This window comes from Lithobates pipiens, unplaced genomic scaffold, assembly GCF_037356315.1.
Source record: "Lithobates pipiens isolate NorthernLeopardFrog02 unplaced genomic scaffold, aLitPip1_a1.2 Scaffold_1, whole genome shotgun sequence".
NCBI classification, from domain to species: Eukaryota; Metazoa; Chordata; class Amphibia; order Anura; family Ranidae; genus Lithobates; species Lithobates pipiens.
This window is the reverse complement of record NW_027507685.1, coordinates 254,516,731-254,535,742: the sequence shown is the minus strand read 5'-3', so window position 1 is coordinate 254,535,742 and position 19,012 is coordinate 254,516,731. Positions and strand designations below refer to the sequence as shown.

Sequence of the window (19,012 nt, the reverse complement as noted above, 5' to 3'; positions counted from 1 at the left end):
GTTCCAATCCGCCGGACTTTTGGAGTGATCGTGTGTGCGGCCAAACCCGTTCACTTGAAAGTCTGGCGGACTTCAGCTACAAAGTCCGGCGGAATTCTCTGATCGTGTGTACGCGGCATTAGGCACACCTGTGCAATAATCATGCTGTCTAATCAGCATCTGGATATGCCACACCTGTGAGGTGGATGGATTATCTCGGCAAAGGAGGAGTGCTCACTAACACAGATTTAGGCAGATTTGTGAACAATACTTGAGAGAAATAGGCCTTTTGTGTACATAGAAAAGGTCGTAGATCTTTAAGTTCAGCTCGTGATAAATAGGGGCAAACACAAAAGTGTTGCATTTATAATTTGCTCAGTATATATATATATATATATATATATATATATATATATATATATATATATATTTATAATTATTTATACATTTTTTCTTGAACATCTTTGTCCTATCATCTTTGTCCTATCATTTGTGCTTTCCTTAAAGGAAACCCGTCTTTACTATTCAAAAAGAAACCTGGCAGCCTCAATGGATAGAGGGCACCTAGAGGTGCATGCTGGGGGTTTTGCACACCCCTCCGCCTCCGTTACTATTGTTCATTGTGTCTCAGATAGTGGTGTATCCTTTGCAGTTTGCAAAGAAAGTACAATAAATTGCCTTTCCTGGCCATGAGCCTCAGAGCTCAGTAAACAGGACACTGCGAGATTTCTCCGGGTAATCAAAGTCTCTCTTCCCCTTGGACTGTCTGATTAAAAACAGCATCAAGCGCCATGACCGATGCCAGAGCAAGTCCTCAAATGAAGATGCTTTCAAACAACATCCTGCCCCTTATCTCCCCGTCCAGGCGTTTCTCTGTGACAAGCAGATATTTTCATTCTTTAGAAGAAATCGGACTTCCTGTCGGGCCGCCTCAGAGCGACAGGATATGTCCTGAAAGACCAGCAGTGTTTGTGTTTTGGAAAAATGGGGGGGGGGGGGGAATAAAATTTTTATGTCAGGAACAGATCTGAAGATTCCCGGATGTTGCTTGTCCAATAGACACTTTTATCAGCTGCATTTTATGTGAAAAGTTGCAGAACAGACAGCAGTCCTCTTTGGATGGCATAGCCACTTCGCCAATTGGCACACTTGCCTTGTAGTGAAATGCAAGGTCTGGTTGGGTCTCTCTCTCCTTTAAAAAATGACCTAATGTTATCAAATCCAAAATACATCAATAAAGAAAAAAAGCTAGATTTATACTTACCTCCCCTCTTCCATCTTCTGTGGCACCTAGGCGAGATCGTGTCACATTCTATTCAGCTAGATCCAGGGGTATAATGCACTTAAATTAGGTGCGCTTTCATTGTTGGGTGTAGCTGGGTGCAGGCTGCAGCATATCCTCAATCTGAAGGTGGCTTCATATTGTCTCTTCAGCTTGGTAGGAGTTCAATGAGTATACATTGTCTCCTTTTTAGAGCTGCAGGTGGCCATCTTGGGGAGGACTGTGATCCATATGGATGTTGGAGGTCTGGGAGATTTGGGCAGCCATCTTAAAGTAGAACCCTAAAAATATAGGGGGTCAACGTGATTTGGGGTGCCTGAAGGGAGGCAATAGGCAGGGAAAGATCTAAGCTGGGTAGGAAAAGTTCAGATGCAAACTAGAGAGAGGTGCTGGATGAGTAGAGACATGGAGGGTTCCTTTTCAGGGTGTCCATACTGCACTGTTCCCATACAGATTTCCTCAGGCCATTGTATGCTGCAGCCACCTTGCAGGACCTAACAACAGTTAACCTAACCATCAACCCCCATATTTCTCCCTGGGACAGTGAAATTGTAAGTGAATCTGGTATCACTCAAGTGTAAAGTCAACCTGTCTATTGAAGTTGTTAATCTCTTCATCATAAAAAGACAGGGCCAAGCCACCCTGTCTTGTGGTTTTTCCATAAACCTGGTACACCACCTACATAGGAAATACTTAAGAGGCAAAATGTTGTGAGAAGACATTCTTGAATATGGATAATATATCTCTTTGTGAGATTTAACCTGCTCTGCATGCCTCAGAAATTTTCCTGGAAGGGCTGTGATGTCACGCCTGGCAATGCAGAAGATGGGATTAAGGTATATATAAATCAGGCTTTTCTGTATTTCTTACAGACACACATGGGAACTTTGCAGATGCCCTCAGTGATACCAGGGCTTATGCTGTTGTGTTGTACCTTTACGGAGAAATGGCGCTACCTCCAAGTCAGCCTGTTTTCTGTTTTTGCATTTCTGTATTTCACATAGTTGGAATCATACTCTACAGAGGTGCCTTGATGTGGCAGTGTTGCTTCACATGTATTTGCAGATGTATGCAACAAAAATCTTTGGTGATATCTGTTTTTCTGCTGTGTTGTTGTTCCTTTACAGAGAAATGGTGCTATCTCCAGGTGAGCCTGTTCTCTGTTATTGAATTTCTAAATATCCCATAGTTGAGGATACCTTCAGGTGAGCCTGTTCTCTGTTATTGAATTGCTAGATATCCCATAGTTGAGGATACCTTCAGGTGAGCCTGTTCTCTGTTATTGAATTGCTAGATATCCCATAGTTGAGGATTCCTTCAGGTGAGCCTGTTCTCTGTTATTGAATTGCTAGATATCCCATAGTTGAGGATTCCTTCAGGTGAGCCTGTTCTCTGTTATTGAATTGCTAAATATCCCATAGTTGAGGATACCTTCAGGTGAGCCTGTTCCCTGTTATTGAATTGCTCGATATCCCATAGTTGAGGATACCTTCAGGTGAGCCTGTTCTCTGTTATTGAATTGCTAAATATCCCATAGTTGAGGATACCTTCAGGTGAGCCTGTTCTCTGTTTTTGAATTGCTAGATATCCCATAGTTGAGGATACCTTCAGGTGAGCCTGTTCTCTGTTATTGAATTGCTAGATATCCCATAGTTGAGGATTCCTTCAGGTGAGCCTGTTCTCTGTTATTGAATTGCTAGATATCCCATAGTTGAGGATTCCTTCAGGTGAGCCTGTTCTCTGTTATTGAATTGCTAAATATCCCATAGTTGAGGATACCTTCAGGTGAGCCTGTTCCCTGTTATTGAATTGCTCGATATCCCATAGTTGAGGATACCTTCAGGTGAGCCTGTTCTCTGTTATTGAATTGCTAAATATCCCATAGTTGAGGATACCTTCAGGTGAGCCTGTTCTCTGTTTTTGAATTGCTAGATATCCCATAGTTGAGGATACCTTCAGGTGAGCCTGTTCTCTGTTATTGAATTGCTAGATATCCCATAGTTGAGGATTCCTTCAGGTGAGCCTGTTCTCTGTTATTGAATTGCTAGATATCCCATAGTTGAGGATTCCTTCAGGTGAGCCTGTTCTCTGTTATTGAATTGCTAAATATCCCATAGTTGAGGATACCTTCAGGTGAGCCTGTTCTCTGTTTTTGAATTGCTAGATATCCCATAGTTGAGGATACCTTCAGGTGAGCCTGTTCCCTGTTATTGAATTGCTCGATATCCCATAGTTGAGGATACCTTCAGGTGAGCCTGTTCTCTGTTATTGAATTGCTAAATATCCCATAGTTGAGGATACCTTCAGGTGAGCCTGTTCTCTGTTATTGAATTGCTAAATATCCCATAGTTGAGGATACATTCAGGTGAGCCTGTTCTCTGTTATTGAATTGCTAAATATTCCATAGTTGAGGATACCTTCAGGTGAGCCTGTTCTCTGTTTTTGAATTGCTAAATATCCCATAGTTGAGGATACCTTCAGATGAGCCTGTTCTCTGTTTTTGAATTGCTAAATATCCCATAGTTGGGACTACCTCCAGGTGAACCTGTTCTCTGTTTTTGAATTGCTAAAAATCCCATAGTTGGGGCTACCTCAAAATGACCCTGTTTTCTGTTTTTGAATTGCTAGATATCCCATAGTTGGGACTACCTCCAGGTGAAACTATTCTCTGTTTTTGAATTGTTAGCTATCCAAATAGTTGGGGCTACCTCCAGGTGAGCCTGTTCTCTGTTTTTGAATTGCCAGATATCCCATAGTTGAAGATACCTCAAGATGAGCCTGTTTTCTGTTTTTGAATTGCTAGATATCACATAGTTAGAAACCCAGAGAGTTTAGGTTAGGAATCATACCCTGCAGAGGTGCCTTGATGCAGCAGCGTGGCTTCATGTGTATTTGTAGATATATGCAACAAAAATCTGTTTTTCTGCTGTGTTGTTGTACCTTTATGGAGAAATGGTGCTACCTCCAGAAGAGCCTGTTCTCTGTTTTTGAATTGCAGATTTCTCATAGTTGGGTCTACCTCCAAGTGAGCCTGTTCTCTGTTTTTGCATTCCTGTGTGTAGCACCCCCTAGTGTAGAGTGCTAGCTGTACATAGATAATTTGTAGTGCAATAAAATGTAGCCTGGCTGAGAGCCAGGCTGGGTTGAATCTGGGTCAGGGTGAGTGACTCAGGAAGGCTGGATGACTCATCAAGCAGTACCTCTGGTACCTCCAATGGAAAAAAACACAGTAAAAAGCGCTAAATGGAAACTCCTGTGAGAGAAAGGCAGATGACAGCTATGATGGTGCCAATGTCAAAAAACCATAAAAGAGTTTATTGAGACAATAATCATCTTGAATGATGTAAATCAATAAATGCAGAGCTCCCCTCTGGTAGATGAGAAATCCAACCAGCGTTAGCAATGCTATGCGAGTATCTTATACATGCAGTGGGCTGTGTACCAGCCATGCGGGGTAGTACTGCAGTGATAAGACGTCAGTCCTCTTATCATTGAGCAGAGACCGATGGGAGGGAGGGATGGATGTCTGGCCAGATGGATGCAGCCAATTGTGTAGATAGGGGACACCAAGCCCATGCAGCCGCACGGCCTCAGAGGGAGAGACAAGCCCAGTCTGCAATATCGTGGTTAAGCAGAAGCACCCGAGCGTGACGTCATCTGTCCAGGAGAACGATTATCCGCACAGCGTTGCTAGGGCTGTTTGGATTTCCCATCTGCCAGAGGGGAGCTCTGCATTTATTGATTTACATTGTTCAAGATAATTATTGTCTTCATAAACTCTTTTATGTTTTTTTTTTTTAACATTGGCACCATCATAGACTATTCAGCATAGCAGTCATCTGCCTTTCTCCCACAGGAGTTTCCATTTAGCGCTTTTTACTGTGGTTTTTTACGTTGGTTGTTTTTTGGTCTTTCTATTCTAGCTAGGGATGAGCCGAACACCCCCCGGTTCGGTTCGCACCAGAACCTGCGAACGGACCGAAAGTTTGCACCAACGCTAGAACCCTATTCATTACAATGGACGCGAACGTTCGAAATCTAAAGTGCTAATTATAACGGCCAATATACAAGTTATTGTCCTAAAAAGGGTTTGGGGACCCAGGACCTGCACCAGGGGACATGGATCAATGCAAAAAGAAGTTTTAAAAACTTTTTCTGGAGCAGTCATTTTAATGATGCATATAGTGAAAAAAAATGTGAAATATTACTTTAAATATCATGACTGGGGGGGTGTCTATAGTATGCCTGTGAAGTGGCGCGTGTTTCCCATGTTTAGAACAGTCCCTGCACAAAATTACATTTGTAAAGGGAAAAAAAAGCCATTTAAAACTGCTTGCGGCTATTAAAGCATTAATTAAGTAATTATTAAATGTCTTGTCCTGGCAATATGGAGGAAAATCTTTGAGAAAAATGGCATGGCTACCCCATCACCCCCCTACCCCAGCCCATTACCAGCCCCTTTCGGTCTTGTATGGATATTAAGGGGAACCCCGCACCCAACATATGTTATGTTAATGTTAGGCAGATGCCTGTGTTGCACAAATGAACTACACAACACCAGCAACGAGGGGGTAGATTCAGGTGTATGCTGTGCAGGAGGCACACTACACCCACTGTAACAGCGCTAGGTTAGGAAGCAAAGCAAAGCTGACACTGTCCCTGCCTATCCCGCTCTCTCCCTGAACACTTCACTCTCTGTAACAGTGCTATCTAAAGAAGTAAAGCACAGCTGAAACTGTCCCTGCCTATCCTTCTCTCTATGAACGCCGCAACACACTACACAAGGCCGCCGCGCTGGCGGTCTTATATAGTGTGGGGCGTGTACTAAACCCCCTGAGCTATAATTGGCCACAGGCATCAAACCTGTGGCCAATTATGGCTCTCCTCGCTGCCAGCGCTGTGATTGGCCAAGCATGCGGGGTCACAGTGCATGCTTGGCCAATCATCAGCCAGCAATGCACTGCGACTGTCACAGTGCATTGTGGCGAATTTGATGCGAATGGCCCACAAAGTTCTGTTTTCGACGAACGCACGAACGGCCGATGTTCGATTCGAACATGGGTTTGAATCGAACACCGGGCTCATCCCTAATTCTAGCATCGCTCCTGGGGCAGAAGCTCCACACAGCTGCTTATAGCTCCCCACATGGTACCATTCATTGTCATCAAGGGACTCACTGTCTTGTTTCCCTAGCACCAGGCTTGTTTGTGGTTATATTGACCTCTGGTACCTCCCCCTACTTGCTGGAACCTTGGAGAAGCTTCTAGAAGAATGGGTTGTAGGTTAGGAGGAGCTGCCTGGAGTATTGAGGAGGGACCCAGCCAATCCTCAGCAAGTGTAAAGGCAGGGGGTGGGCACCCCAAATACTCTGGGTCATGCCAGCAGGGGGCAGTTAGGTGGAAGATGGAGAAGGAATGGTGAGGAGGCTGTCGGTGGCCCTTGAGAGTGTCCCCTAGTATGGGTGGGGGGGCCTCGGGCCTGGGGCTCAGGTGCTGGAGAGATCCTCTAACAACACATGGAGGAGTCTTTCCGAGCCTGCTGTTCCCATTGCATCATTTGATTGATTAATAAGCGCTTGTTTTACCGCTTCCAAAATGTGAGTGTAAATATTTCATTTTTAAGAATACATTTTGTGTTATTCGGCTTCATGCTATGTGCGTTTTTTATTCCTTTTTTGCCCTATATGTTTGAATTCACATGACGTTTTATATATCTTGGAGCTTCCTTTCTTGTTGACCGGTGGTCCTTGTGAGAAGATTATTTTATCCAGTTGTATCAACGCCTATATCCCTCCGGGCTCTTCTAAATTGTTATTAGCGCTGCACCATCACTTTTACACATGGAGGAGTCCTGTCCTGGAAGCACAGGAGCAGGCGTGAGGACAGTGGGAGAAAGTCAGCACGTCCAGGAGATCGCCAGGGAGAAGACAGCCAGGTGGCGGGTGAGTGTGCAGTCTAGGAGTGAGGTGGGCCAGGTGGGCTAGTGAAAGGGACAGTGGCAGCCATGGGGGCTGGCAACGCCTGAAGAGGTGGTGCTGGGATCAGTAGCCACAGGGATGTAAGCTGGACACTGTATCCTCCAACATAACCCAAGGGGTCTGGGGACCCTGCCTGTAAAGGGAAAGGGCTTTCGCTAGAAGATCTGACTGTTGCTGTTTTGCCAGATCAAGGATCAGTGTGCCAACTAGGATTTCTGCAAGCAACTGTACTAGAGAAAACAGAGTGGTGTATACAGGGCTTTTTTTCCCAGAAAAAAGGTGTAGGAACTCAATCACGACCCCCCCCCACCGAACACACACACACACATACACACCAAACCTTATCACAGTGGGAGAGTCTTAAGGGGCATTAAACACAAGGAGTGCATTACATACAGAGTGCAGAGTTCGGGGGTGTACTACAAAGAGAGTGCAGAGTTCAGCCTTCTTCCACAGCCCCTTACCTCTGCATCCCACTTTCCCCCATCTTCAGCTCTGACCTCTCCATGCAACCCCACCTTCCTTAAAAGCTCCATCATCGTCCACAAATCTTACTTTTGTTGCTGTATTAAGCTGAAGCACCCAGCCGGCCCTAGTATCTCCACTGTAGGTGACTTCTGTGTTTACAGGTGATAGTGGTAGGCAGAGAGCCTGAGCCAGAGGTGGTGGAACTGAGTTCCACCAAGTTCCAGCTGAAAAAAAGCCCTAAGTTTATACAAACTGAATATAGGAATGTTGTCCCTGAAGAGTTCTTTGAAGTCAAGTGGGCATCCCATAGTTTCCCTATTCCTTATCCAAGTTTTATCCCCTCAATAAAAATACAAAAACAAGCACTCTCTGGACTGTTCCTTGTCTCTGGGAGCCTGTGAGAATTTTGGTGTGCCTGACAATACAGGGTGGGGGTTCCTAATTCACCAGTGGCTCCTAAGTGGGGTGCGCTACATGTGTATTACATAGATTTCAACCCAGAAAGTTAGAATTAGAAATTTTACTTTACAGAGGTGCTTTAAAGTGGCTGTAAACTCTTACAAACCACTTTGACCTACAGGTAAGCCTAGATGAAGGCTTATCTGTAGGTCCAAGAAATATCTCCCAAACCTATACGGTTTAGGAGATATTTGCCCGAAGACGGGCACCGCAGGCGCACTGAGCGTGGCATCCTCGATAACGAAGATGCCGCGCAATGCCGCGCGCCTCGGCTGCCGTGCGCATGCGCGGGAGTGACGTCATCGCGGCTTTGCCAAATGACAGCGGCGGAGCTGCGAGACCCACCGAGAAGATGGATGCGGTGGACTACAGGGGACAGCGGTGACTTCGCTGGCTCCTGTGTCAGGTAAGTGACCCATAATGGGCTACTATGCAATGCATAGTAGTCCATTATGCTTTGCCTTTGCAGGGAATGAAAGAGGAAGTAAACTCATCAGGGTTGACTTCCTCTTTAACGGGGCAGTGTGGCTTTGCATGTATTTGTAAATGTATGCAACGGAAACCTTTAGGTGATATCTGTTTTTCTGCTGTGTTGTTGTACCTTAATGGAGAAATGGTGAATTCTTCAGGTGAGCCTGCTCTCTTCTTTTTGAATTGCTAGATATCCCCAAATTTGAAGCTCAGGAGTTGGGAAATATTGGGAAAATATTTGCAGCTGTATGCAACAAAAACCTCTTTTGATACCAGAGATGTTAAAACTGTTGAATTCCATATTTTACGCAAACCATCTGTAGAAAGCAGAGAATTTGTGCATTGCTTTATACCATATACACTCTGAAAAGGCATGTCTTACCATGGTGTAGCTGTGTGCCACTCGCAGGAGCTCCATGCATCCCTGTGCGTCTCCAAACGACCGTATTCCCAGACAATTGGACGGATGGAGCTGCTTCATTAGAAAGTTGCAGCAGACTTCTATGACTTGAGAAAGCTGCAGCAGACAGGCGGCAGCCAGCAAACTCTCTATAGTGTCCTCCTTGAGTTCTAAAATTCCTGAAGAATGAAACACAGCAGGCAGACAGTAAGAATAGATTGTAGAAGGTGAGAGGGATGGTAACAGTAATGATTCTGTTTTTTTTAAATATTCATAAATATTGAAAAGATGAAGATTCCAAGATGAACATCCAGAAGATTCCAGAAGATCTTATGTATTGGATCGCAACCGGTTGAAGATGAATGTCTTAACCTGATTGTGATCCATTACATGAGGTCTGTATTTTGTTACTTAACAACAGATAATATATAAACCTGTAACTTATATAGCATGTTTAAATACTCATCAATCAAATAATAAAAAAACTTTTTTAAATGAAAAAAATAAATAAATTGGAATGCTTTTATTTATGGTTAGTGTTCAGCAGTTCCATGCCACAAATATACCCGCTTTTCCACATGTGCAATCTTGGTCTAGAGACTCTAGACCAGTGATTCTCAACCAGGGTTCCTCCAGAGGTTGCTAGGGGTTCCTTCAGCATTGGGCAATTTCTGCCTCTCAGATAAATTCCCACTGACACCATTGATCTTTTTAGCTATCTGTAAGGAGGTAATTCTTCCCAATCACCACAAGTGTAAGGACCATTCTTCCCAATGACCACAAGTGTGAGGACCATTCTTACCAATCACCACAAGTGTAAGGACCATTCTTCCCAATCACCACAAGTGTAAGGACCATTCTTCCCAATGACCACAAGTGTAAGGACCATTCTTCCCACTGACCATCACACTAATGTATCATGAGTTGTAGATTTTCAAATTTTTAGCAGGGGGTTCCTCGAGACCGGAGAACTATTTCAAGGGTTCCTCTGTGTTGAAAATGTTGAGAAAGGCTGCTCTAAACCAATGGTTCTCAACCAGCAGGCCATAGTCCACTGTTTGGCCACAGCCACCCTCCTGGGCCTCCAGCCAGCTGCTGATCCCTCAACCCTTTTAGACATGGGCACCATCAAAAAATGTGTTTCGTTTCATTCGAAAAAAAAAAAACCCTATTTCGTAATTCTTGTACGAAATTCAATTCGGATTCATACGAAATACAAATTTTCGTTAGATTCGTAAACTTTTCGTTAAAATAATGATGAATTTATCATGAGGGGTTCCCACCATCCCTGTATCCCTGTGCTGACTTCCCCTGATTGGTGAACAAAAAAACAGTCGTGTTTCTGTTAATTTGGATCCGAAATTTGTTAACAAAATTTCGTATTTTGTATGAAATTCATAAGCATAGAAATTCCCATAAGGTTCTCCCCAATGCTGTGCTGAGTTCCCAGGTCTGTACACCCGCTGTGCCCATTATGAGGGGTTCCCACCATCCCCGTGCTGGGTTCCCAGGTCTGTACACCTGCTGTGCCCACTATGAGGGGTTCTCACCAATCCTGTGCTGAGTTCCCAGGTCTGTACACCGGCTGTGCCCATTATGAGGGGTTCCCACCATCCCCGTGCTGGGTTCCCAGGTCTGTATACCTGCTGTGCCCACTATGAGGGGTTCTCACCAATTCTGTGTTGAGTTCCTAGGTCTGTACACCGGCTATGCCCATTATGAGGGGTTCCCACCATCCCCGTGCTGGGTTCCCAGGTCTGTACACCGGCTATGCCCATTATGAGGGGTTCCCACCATCCCCGTGCTGGGTTCCCAGGTCTGTATACCTTCTGTGCCCATTATGAGGGGTTCTCACCAATCCTGTGCTGAGTTTCCAGGTCTGTACACCGGCTGTGCCCATTATGAGGGGTTCCCACCATCCCTGTGCTGAGTTCCCAGGTCTGTATACCTGCTGTGCCCATTATGAGGGGTTCCCACCATCCCTGTGCTGAGTTCCCGGGTCTGAGTGTACACCCGCTGTGCCCATTATGAGGGGTCCCCACCATCCCTGTGCTGTGCTGACTTCCTCTGATTGGTGAACAAAATACCAGTCATGTTTCTGTTCATTTGGATCCGAAATTCCAAAATTCGTTAACGAAAGTTCGTATTTCGTATGAAATTCGTAAGCACAGAAATTCCCATAAGGTTCCCACCATCCCTGTGCCGACTTCCTGGGGTTTTAACTTTTAGGTTCATTAACTTTTCGTAATAATTAGGAATTTTTCGTTATGATGAATTTATCATTATGAGAAGTTCCCTCCATCCCTGTGCTGTGCTGACTTCCTGGGTTTTTAACTTTTTAGGTTGGTTAACTTTCCGTCATAACGAATTTTCGTTATGATTTTGGATCCGAAATTCCAAAACGAAATTTCGTATTTCGTATGGAATTCGTATGCATAAAAATTTGTATTTCTGCTTCGTACGAAACTAGTCGCACATGTCTACAACCTTCCACAGTGCCTCTTGGTTACCTAACATCTCACAATGCCTCCTGGCTTCCCTGAGACCCCTAAGCCCGCACAGTGCCCCCCAACCTTTCTGTCCTCTAGCGTCCTGCAGTGCCCCCATAGCTTTCTGCAGAGCCTACAGCCCCCATGGTACCACCTGACTCTTAAAGTGCATCCAAGCCTCTGCAGTGCACTCCATTCTATTATAGTGTCCCTGGAAAGCCCCATAGTTTCCTGGAGAGACCTTTAGCCCCCTCCAGAGGTTCTATCCCCCACAGTGCTCCCCATTCTCACACAGTGTCCTCCAGCCCCCTGCAGTGCCCTCCTAACTTGCTACAGAACCTACAGCACCCCATAGTACCGCCAGCCACCAACAGTGTCCTACAGTGCCCCCAGTCCCTGTAGTGCACTACAGCCTTCCATGGTGCCCCTGAACAGCTCCCAGCCTCTTAGAGAAACCTCAAGCCCCCTCAGCCCCCACAATTCCCCTCACTTCAGGAACCTCATACCCTACATATCCACAAAGCCTGCTGCAGAGACCCCTTAATACCCTCTAGAACCCTCATTCACCTGACAGTGACACCCAGCCTCCAATATTTCAATACATACAGCATCTCACAAAAGCTCTCTAACATCCACCAGCTCCGTGATGTCATCATGGAGGAGGGGAAGAGAACTCCAGTGGTGACCTGTGAAGCTCTGGTGACCTCCATGCCCAAGAGGGTTAAGGCAGTGCTGGAAAATAATGGTGGCCACACAAAGTATTGACACTTTGGGCCCAATTTGGAAATTTTCACTTAGGGGTGTACTGACTTTTGTTGCCAGCGGTTTAGACATTAATGGCTGTGTGTTGAGTTATTTTGAGGGGACGGCAAATTTACACTGTTATACAAGCTGTACACTCACTACTTTACATTGTAGACAAGTGTCATTTCTTCATTGGCCCCATGCCTCATCGAATGGGGAGGTCGGTCAGCCACAGATCAAGGAAGAATGTCTGCTCTAAAACAGGGGTCTCCAAACCTTCTAAACAAAGGGCCAGTTTACACTCCTTCAGACTTTAGGGGAGCCGGACTGCGGTCAGTGACAGTATTAGTGGCCTCATGCTTGGTGATCAGTGGTAGCAAAGGAATTACATAACATTTGTGGTCAGTAGGAGTAGGAAAAGGAATAAGGCCCCATTGTTGATATCAGTGGGAGGAATATTGTAAGTTGTAATATTGTATATTATAAGTGCCCCATTGTAGGGGTCAGTGGGAGGAATATTGCTCCATTTTTTATTGCTATTGATAGTGGGCAGAATGATGCCCCATTGTCTGTGTCAGTGAGAGGAATAGTGCCCCATTGTCTGTGTTAGTGGAAGGAATAGTGCATCATTGGTGTCAGTTGAAAGGAATAGTGCTTCATTGTTGGTGTCAGCAAAAGGAATGGTATCTCATTGTTGGTGTCAGTGGGAGGAATAGTTCCTCATTGTTGGTGTCAGGTGGAGGAATAGTTCCTCATTGTTGGTGTCAGGTGGAGGAATAGTTCCTCATTGCTGGTCTTAGTGGGAGGAGTGGTTCCTCATTGTTGGTGTCAGTGGGAGGAGTAGTTCCTCATTGTTGTTCTTAGTGGGAGGAGTAGTCCCTCATTGTTGGTGTCAGTGGGAGTAGTTCCTCATTGTTGGTGTCAGGTGGAGGAATAGTTCCTCATTGTTGGTCTCAGTGGGAGGAGTAGTTCCTCATGGTTGGTGTCAGTGGGAGGAGTAGTACCTCCATGTTGGTGTCAGTGGGAGGAGTAGTTCCTCATGGTTGGTGTCAGTGGGAGGAGTAGTTCCTCATTGTTGGTGCTAGTGGGAGGAGTAGTTCCTCATTGTTGGTGTCAGTGGGAGGAGTAGTTCCTCATGGTTGGTGTCAGTGGGAGGAGTAGTTCCTCATAGTTGGTGTCAGTGGGAGGAGAAGTACCCCAGAGTCTAGAGATGGAGAAGACTGCTGTAGACAGGAGGAATACTTTGTATCATTCGGCACATTGGAGTGTTGCAGAACATTTTGGAACAATGTAGAAATCACATTCAATGTTTTTTGCAGTCCGGCAATCAAACACATTGGAGAAAAGGAAATCACTTCCAATTCTTATGAATGGAGATGCATTTCTCTTGCGCTCGATGGGAGTCACAATCCACAATCAGCCTGCAGAGGACTGAATATCACAAATCTCACTATAAATGTAAAATAGAAATGTAGAGAAGAAAGCAGAGGGCGGTTGTGTCTCCTCCACCCCGGCTGTAAAAAGAGAGCCCGGCGTGGTCAGTCTGGGGTCTGAGGAGCCCTTCATAGAACGGCGGAAGGTTCGGGGAGAGGCGGCTTCCTGTGACTCCATCATTCTACACATTCCCAGATGTCATTTCTATACAGAGGAACGTCTCAATGGGGAGCTCAGACCGATCGACTGACCAGAGACCATCCCCCGACCCCCACATCTGGACGGGTTACACGATTCAATCGTACATTCCTTCCTTTCTTTACAGCAGATTAATGGATGGAAATTCTCTAATCGACTTCCTCGGGACGAGTCACATTAAAACAGTATCACATCTAAAAACACAAAGATACAGCAAATCTATGAGACCCGCCAAGTATAACACTGATCTCTGCCACACGGCAGAGCCTCGTGTCACGTCACATTCGGCTACCCGTCACATTTTGCTACCCGCTGGGGGAGGCGCGCATGCGCGACGTCGCTATGTACGTTCCAACAGAGGGCCCCTCGCCACGCTTTGGGCGCGGCCTTGATCGGGCACGGCCTTGATCGGGCACAGCCTCGCTTTGCTCGGCATAAATATAATCACACTCTAAGTCCACTTGGATGGTGGGGCTTGAACTTGGACTCACAAGTGGAATGACTATGGCGGTGGTGCGCGTGCGCAGTCCAGCGGGTAGCCGAATGTGATGGGTCGCCATATGTGATGAAACACCTCGTCTAGCAGGGGACAGGAACCTACGCTTTCTTTTCTTTTAGTTTCACTTTCACTTACAGGTCTTGTCCCTCCACCTGCCAGCGAAGGATAAGCATCAAGACTAAAGCATTCATCTCACTGTCACTCTGCTCTCTCCTCCCATCCGCCTCATTTTCTATCTGCCTCTTGTTATGTGTAACTCATTTTTGAATGTTTCTTAAAAGAAATATTATTTTTGAATGTTTCCAACACTCTCTGAATGTCTCTTGCTACAGTGCCTTGAAAAAGTATTCATACCCCCTGTCGTTTTCCACATTTTGTCATGTTACTTTTGTTATTAATACTTTTTTTACTCAAAGAAAAAAAAATTAAACACAAAACAGAGCCTAATAGGCATACCCAGTCCCAATGTGATACATAGATACATAAACAAACCCGCTACCTTATCTAATAACAGCTAAAAGGTGTATACATTTTAACCAGACATTCATAATCAAATAATATTAACATATTAAATAATAATATATATAATAATGAATGAATATAGTAATAATAATATAATAATGAATTAATATAATAATAATATAATAATGAATGAATATAGTAATAATAATATAACACTTAATTAATATAATAATAATATAATAATGAATTAATATAATAATAATAATAATAATAATAATAATAATAATAATAATATTAATAATAATATAATTAATATAATAATTAATTTATATAATAATAATAATCTAATACTTAATTTGTATAATAATAATAATATAATAATTAATTTATATTATAATAATAATATAATAATTAATATAATAATAATATAATAATTAATTATTGTTACTTTTGTTATTAATACTTTTTTTACTCAGTTTAAAAGAAGAAAAAAATTAAACACCAAACAGAGCCTAATGGGCATACTCAGTCCCAATGTAATACATAGACACATAAACAAACCTGTTACCTTTTCTAATAACAGCTAAAAGGTGTATACATTTTAACCAACATTCATAATCAAATAATATTAACATATTAAATAATAATATATATAATAATAATATAATAATTAATAATATAATATTAATAAAATAATTAATTAATATAATAATATAATAATTAATTAACATAATAATATAATAATTAATTAATATAATAATATAATAATTAATTAATATAATAAATAATGAATTAATATAATAATAATAATAATAATAATAATAATAATAATAATAATAATAATAATATAATATTAAATAATAATAAAAATAAAAATATTCGCATAATCGCGAAGTGGAAAAAAAATGGTTTTCAAACCTTTTTTACAAATAAATATGTGAAAAGTGTGGGGGGTACATTTGTATGGCGCCCCCCGGAGTCAATACTTTGTAGAACCGCCTTTCTCTGCAATTACAGCTGCAAGTCTTTTTTTTGGGGGTGTCTCTACCAGCTTTGCACATCTAGAGAGGGACATTTTTTGCCCATTCTTCTTTGCAAAATATCTCAAGGTCTGTCAGATTGGATGGAGAGCGTCTGTGAACAGCAATTTTCATGTCTTGCCACAGATTTTCAATTGGATTTAGGTCTGGACTTTCTAACACATGAATATGCTTTGATGTAAACCATTCCATTGTAGCTCTGGCTGTATTTTTCGGGTTGTTGTCCTGCTGGAAGGTGAACCTCTTCCCCAGTCTCAAGTCTTTTGGAGACTCTAATGCCACGTACACACGGTCGGACTATTCAACGGACAGGAATTCGTCGGACAATTCGATCGTGTGGGGGCTCCAGCGGATTTTTCATTCCCAAAAGTCAGACGGACTTAGCAATAAAACGTGTTTTAAATCTTTCCAACGGACTCGAATCTGGTTGAAAAATCTGCTTGTCTGTGTGTTACAGTGGGTGCCGCCGATACTGTGTTTCCAGCGCGATCCTGTTGCGCTGGTTCCCGGCGACAGGCTTCTCTAACCAGCGCGATCCCGTCGCGCTGGTTCTCGAGCTGGCTGCAATAGGAAAATTTAATTTTCCTATAGTAGCGAGCGAGAGAGCGGCGATACAGGCCCTTAGGTCCGGTACGGATTTTAAGGGGAATCCCCTACGCCGAAAAAATGGCGTGGGGGCCCCCCCGCAAAATCCATACCAGACCCCTATCCGAGCACGCAGCCCGGCCGGTCAGAAAAGGGGGTGGGGATGAGCGAGCACCTCCCTCCTGAGCCGTACCAGGCCGCGGCCCCCCACCCCAAAGCACCTTGTCCCCATGTTGATGAGGACAAGGGCCTTTTCCCGACAACCCTGGCCGTTGGTTGTCTGGGTCTGCGGGGGGCTTATCGGAATGCGGGAGCCCCCTTTAAGAAGGGGCCCCCAGATACCGGCCCCCCACCCTATGTGAATGAGTATTGGGGTACCATGTACCCCTACCCATTCACCTGGTGAAAAAAAAAGTAAATAAAACACAACACACAAGGGTTAAAAATAGTTTATTGCACAGCTCCGATGGTCTTCTCGCCGCCGCCCGGAGGTCTTCTTCCGACTTTGGGGGTCTTGCCCCCCTCTTCGATTCTTCTTGCCGGGCCTCCGCTTTCTTCCTTTAGCTCTTTTACTAGCGGAGGCCTGGTCCTCTGTCGCCGCTGCCCCTTCTTCCGACTTCGGGGGTCTTGTCCCCCTCTTCGGTTCTTCTTGCCAGGCCACCGCTCCTTCTTCCAGCTCTTTTACTAGCGGTGGCCCGGTCTTCTGCCACCGCCCGCCGCCTTCCGTTCTTCTGGTCTTCTTCTTCTTCTTCTTCCTTCTTCTTGAGATGTTGACTCAACGCTCTCTCTGGCCTCAATGCCAGGGATGCAGTGTGCGGCGACTTATATAGGGACAAGGGGTGGGGTCACCGGTTGATGTCACATGGTGATCCCGCCCCCTTATGATGTCACAGTCCCGGAGGATGCACTAAAGGTACAGCCCGACTTTGCCACATTGAGGGGCCAATAGACGGGGCCATGTATTGTAAAATTTTGGATGAAAACTTTCTTCCCTCTGCCAGAACACTGAAGATGGGTCATGGGTGGGTCTTCCAGCATGACAATGACCCAAAACAAATACCAAAGCAACAAAGGAGTGGCTCAAGAAGAAGCACATTAAGGCCATGGAGTGGCCTAGCCAGTCTCCAGACCTTTACCCTATAGAAAATTTATGGAGGGAGCTGAAAGTTCGAGTTGCCAAGAAACCTTAAGGATTTGGAGAAGATCTGTAAAGAAGAGTGGACCAAAAGCCCTCCTGAGATGTGTTCAAACCTGGAGACTAACTACAAGAAATGTCTGACCTCTATGCTTGCCAACAAGGGTTTCTCTGCCAAGTACTAAGTCATGTTTTGCTTGGGGTTCAAATACTTCTTTTACTCACTGAACTTCAACTCAATTTATAACATTTGTATCATGTGTTTTTTTCTGGATTTTTGGTTGGTATTCTGTCTCTATCATTGAAAATACACCTATGATAAAAATTATAGGCCCTTCATTTCTTTGGAAGTGGGCAAATCTTATAAAATCTGCATGGGATCAAATCATTATTTTCCCCACTATGTATCTAAAATGAGCTGGGCAGTCCCTGTTTCTAAAGGTATCCAGCCCTACGATAATTCCAGGTTCTATGTGGACATGGTGTGTTGTTTATACCTGATAGGTATAATATAAAATCTCAATGTTCCATTTTGGTGTTGAAATTTCATCTATTGACTGGATTTACTTATGCTATGTATACTGATACAACTTTATTATTGTCTTGTTGACATGGAGATGCCTTTCTGCTGAAAATACGATATTTAAAAAAAAAAAAAAAAACAACAATAATTTGGAGTTGTGGTGCTACTTTGATTGATAAAAGATACTCGAAGAATTTAAGATTGCAGTTCATAAGAAGCATCACCTGATATGAACCATACCCTGCAAAAGGAGGTCTCTAAAGACCTACGACCAAGAGTAGCTGATCCGAACAAGGCTGGAAAGGGATACAAAGCTATCTCAAAGTGTTTAGGCACTTTGCCACTGTGTGTCCAGTCTCCGAATGTTCCTTGCAGCATTTTTTATTTTTTTTTGAAAGCCTGTGGCGTGTAAAACACACTCAAAAACGTCACCCGGTGCCAAAAAAATGTGCATACACATAGGGAGTGAACACAAAAAAGTGCAGTGGGTACACAAGCCCTGAAGCCTCTGAAATCAGAGGGCCTTGCCCTGAATCCCCCGGGGCATTAGGCTCCTGACAGGGACAAGGGTACTTAAAACATGGCCTGTCTGGCCGAAACCAGACAGACCCCTTTCTTTGGATTGTCTGCCGAAACCGACCCACCCAAGTACTAGGTTGGGCTCCCCCGAAGAGAGACCCACAAAAGAGAGAGGGCGAACTAAGCCAGAAAGCCATGTCCATCATGTTTGGTCCTTTGGCTCTTTGGTAATGTCTATGGACATGGCAAAACTATCACTAATTGGCAAGGATGGCATAGGATGACAACCTCAGTCCTATGAACCTTCAAAAGTAAATGAGAAATAGCAGCTCCATATGTATATCCAGA

General features: G+C 44.0%; 1 protein-coding gene across 2 annotated transcripts in view; it reads right to left on the bottom strand.

Moving 5' to 3' along the window:
• Positions 1-19,012, bottom strand: part of KLHL4 (kelch like family member 4) — a 605,202-nt gene that overhangs the window by 114,395 nt on the left and 471,795 nt on the right. For both annotated transcript variants that reach the window (XM_077485270.1, XM_077485275.1), the window contains one exon: positions 9,019-9,215. In XM_077485270.1, the coding sequence (XP_077341396.1) occupies positions 9,019-9,215 (197 nt within the window). The remainder of the gene's footprint in view (positions 1-9,018; positions 9,216-19,012) is intronic.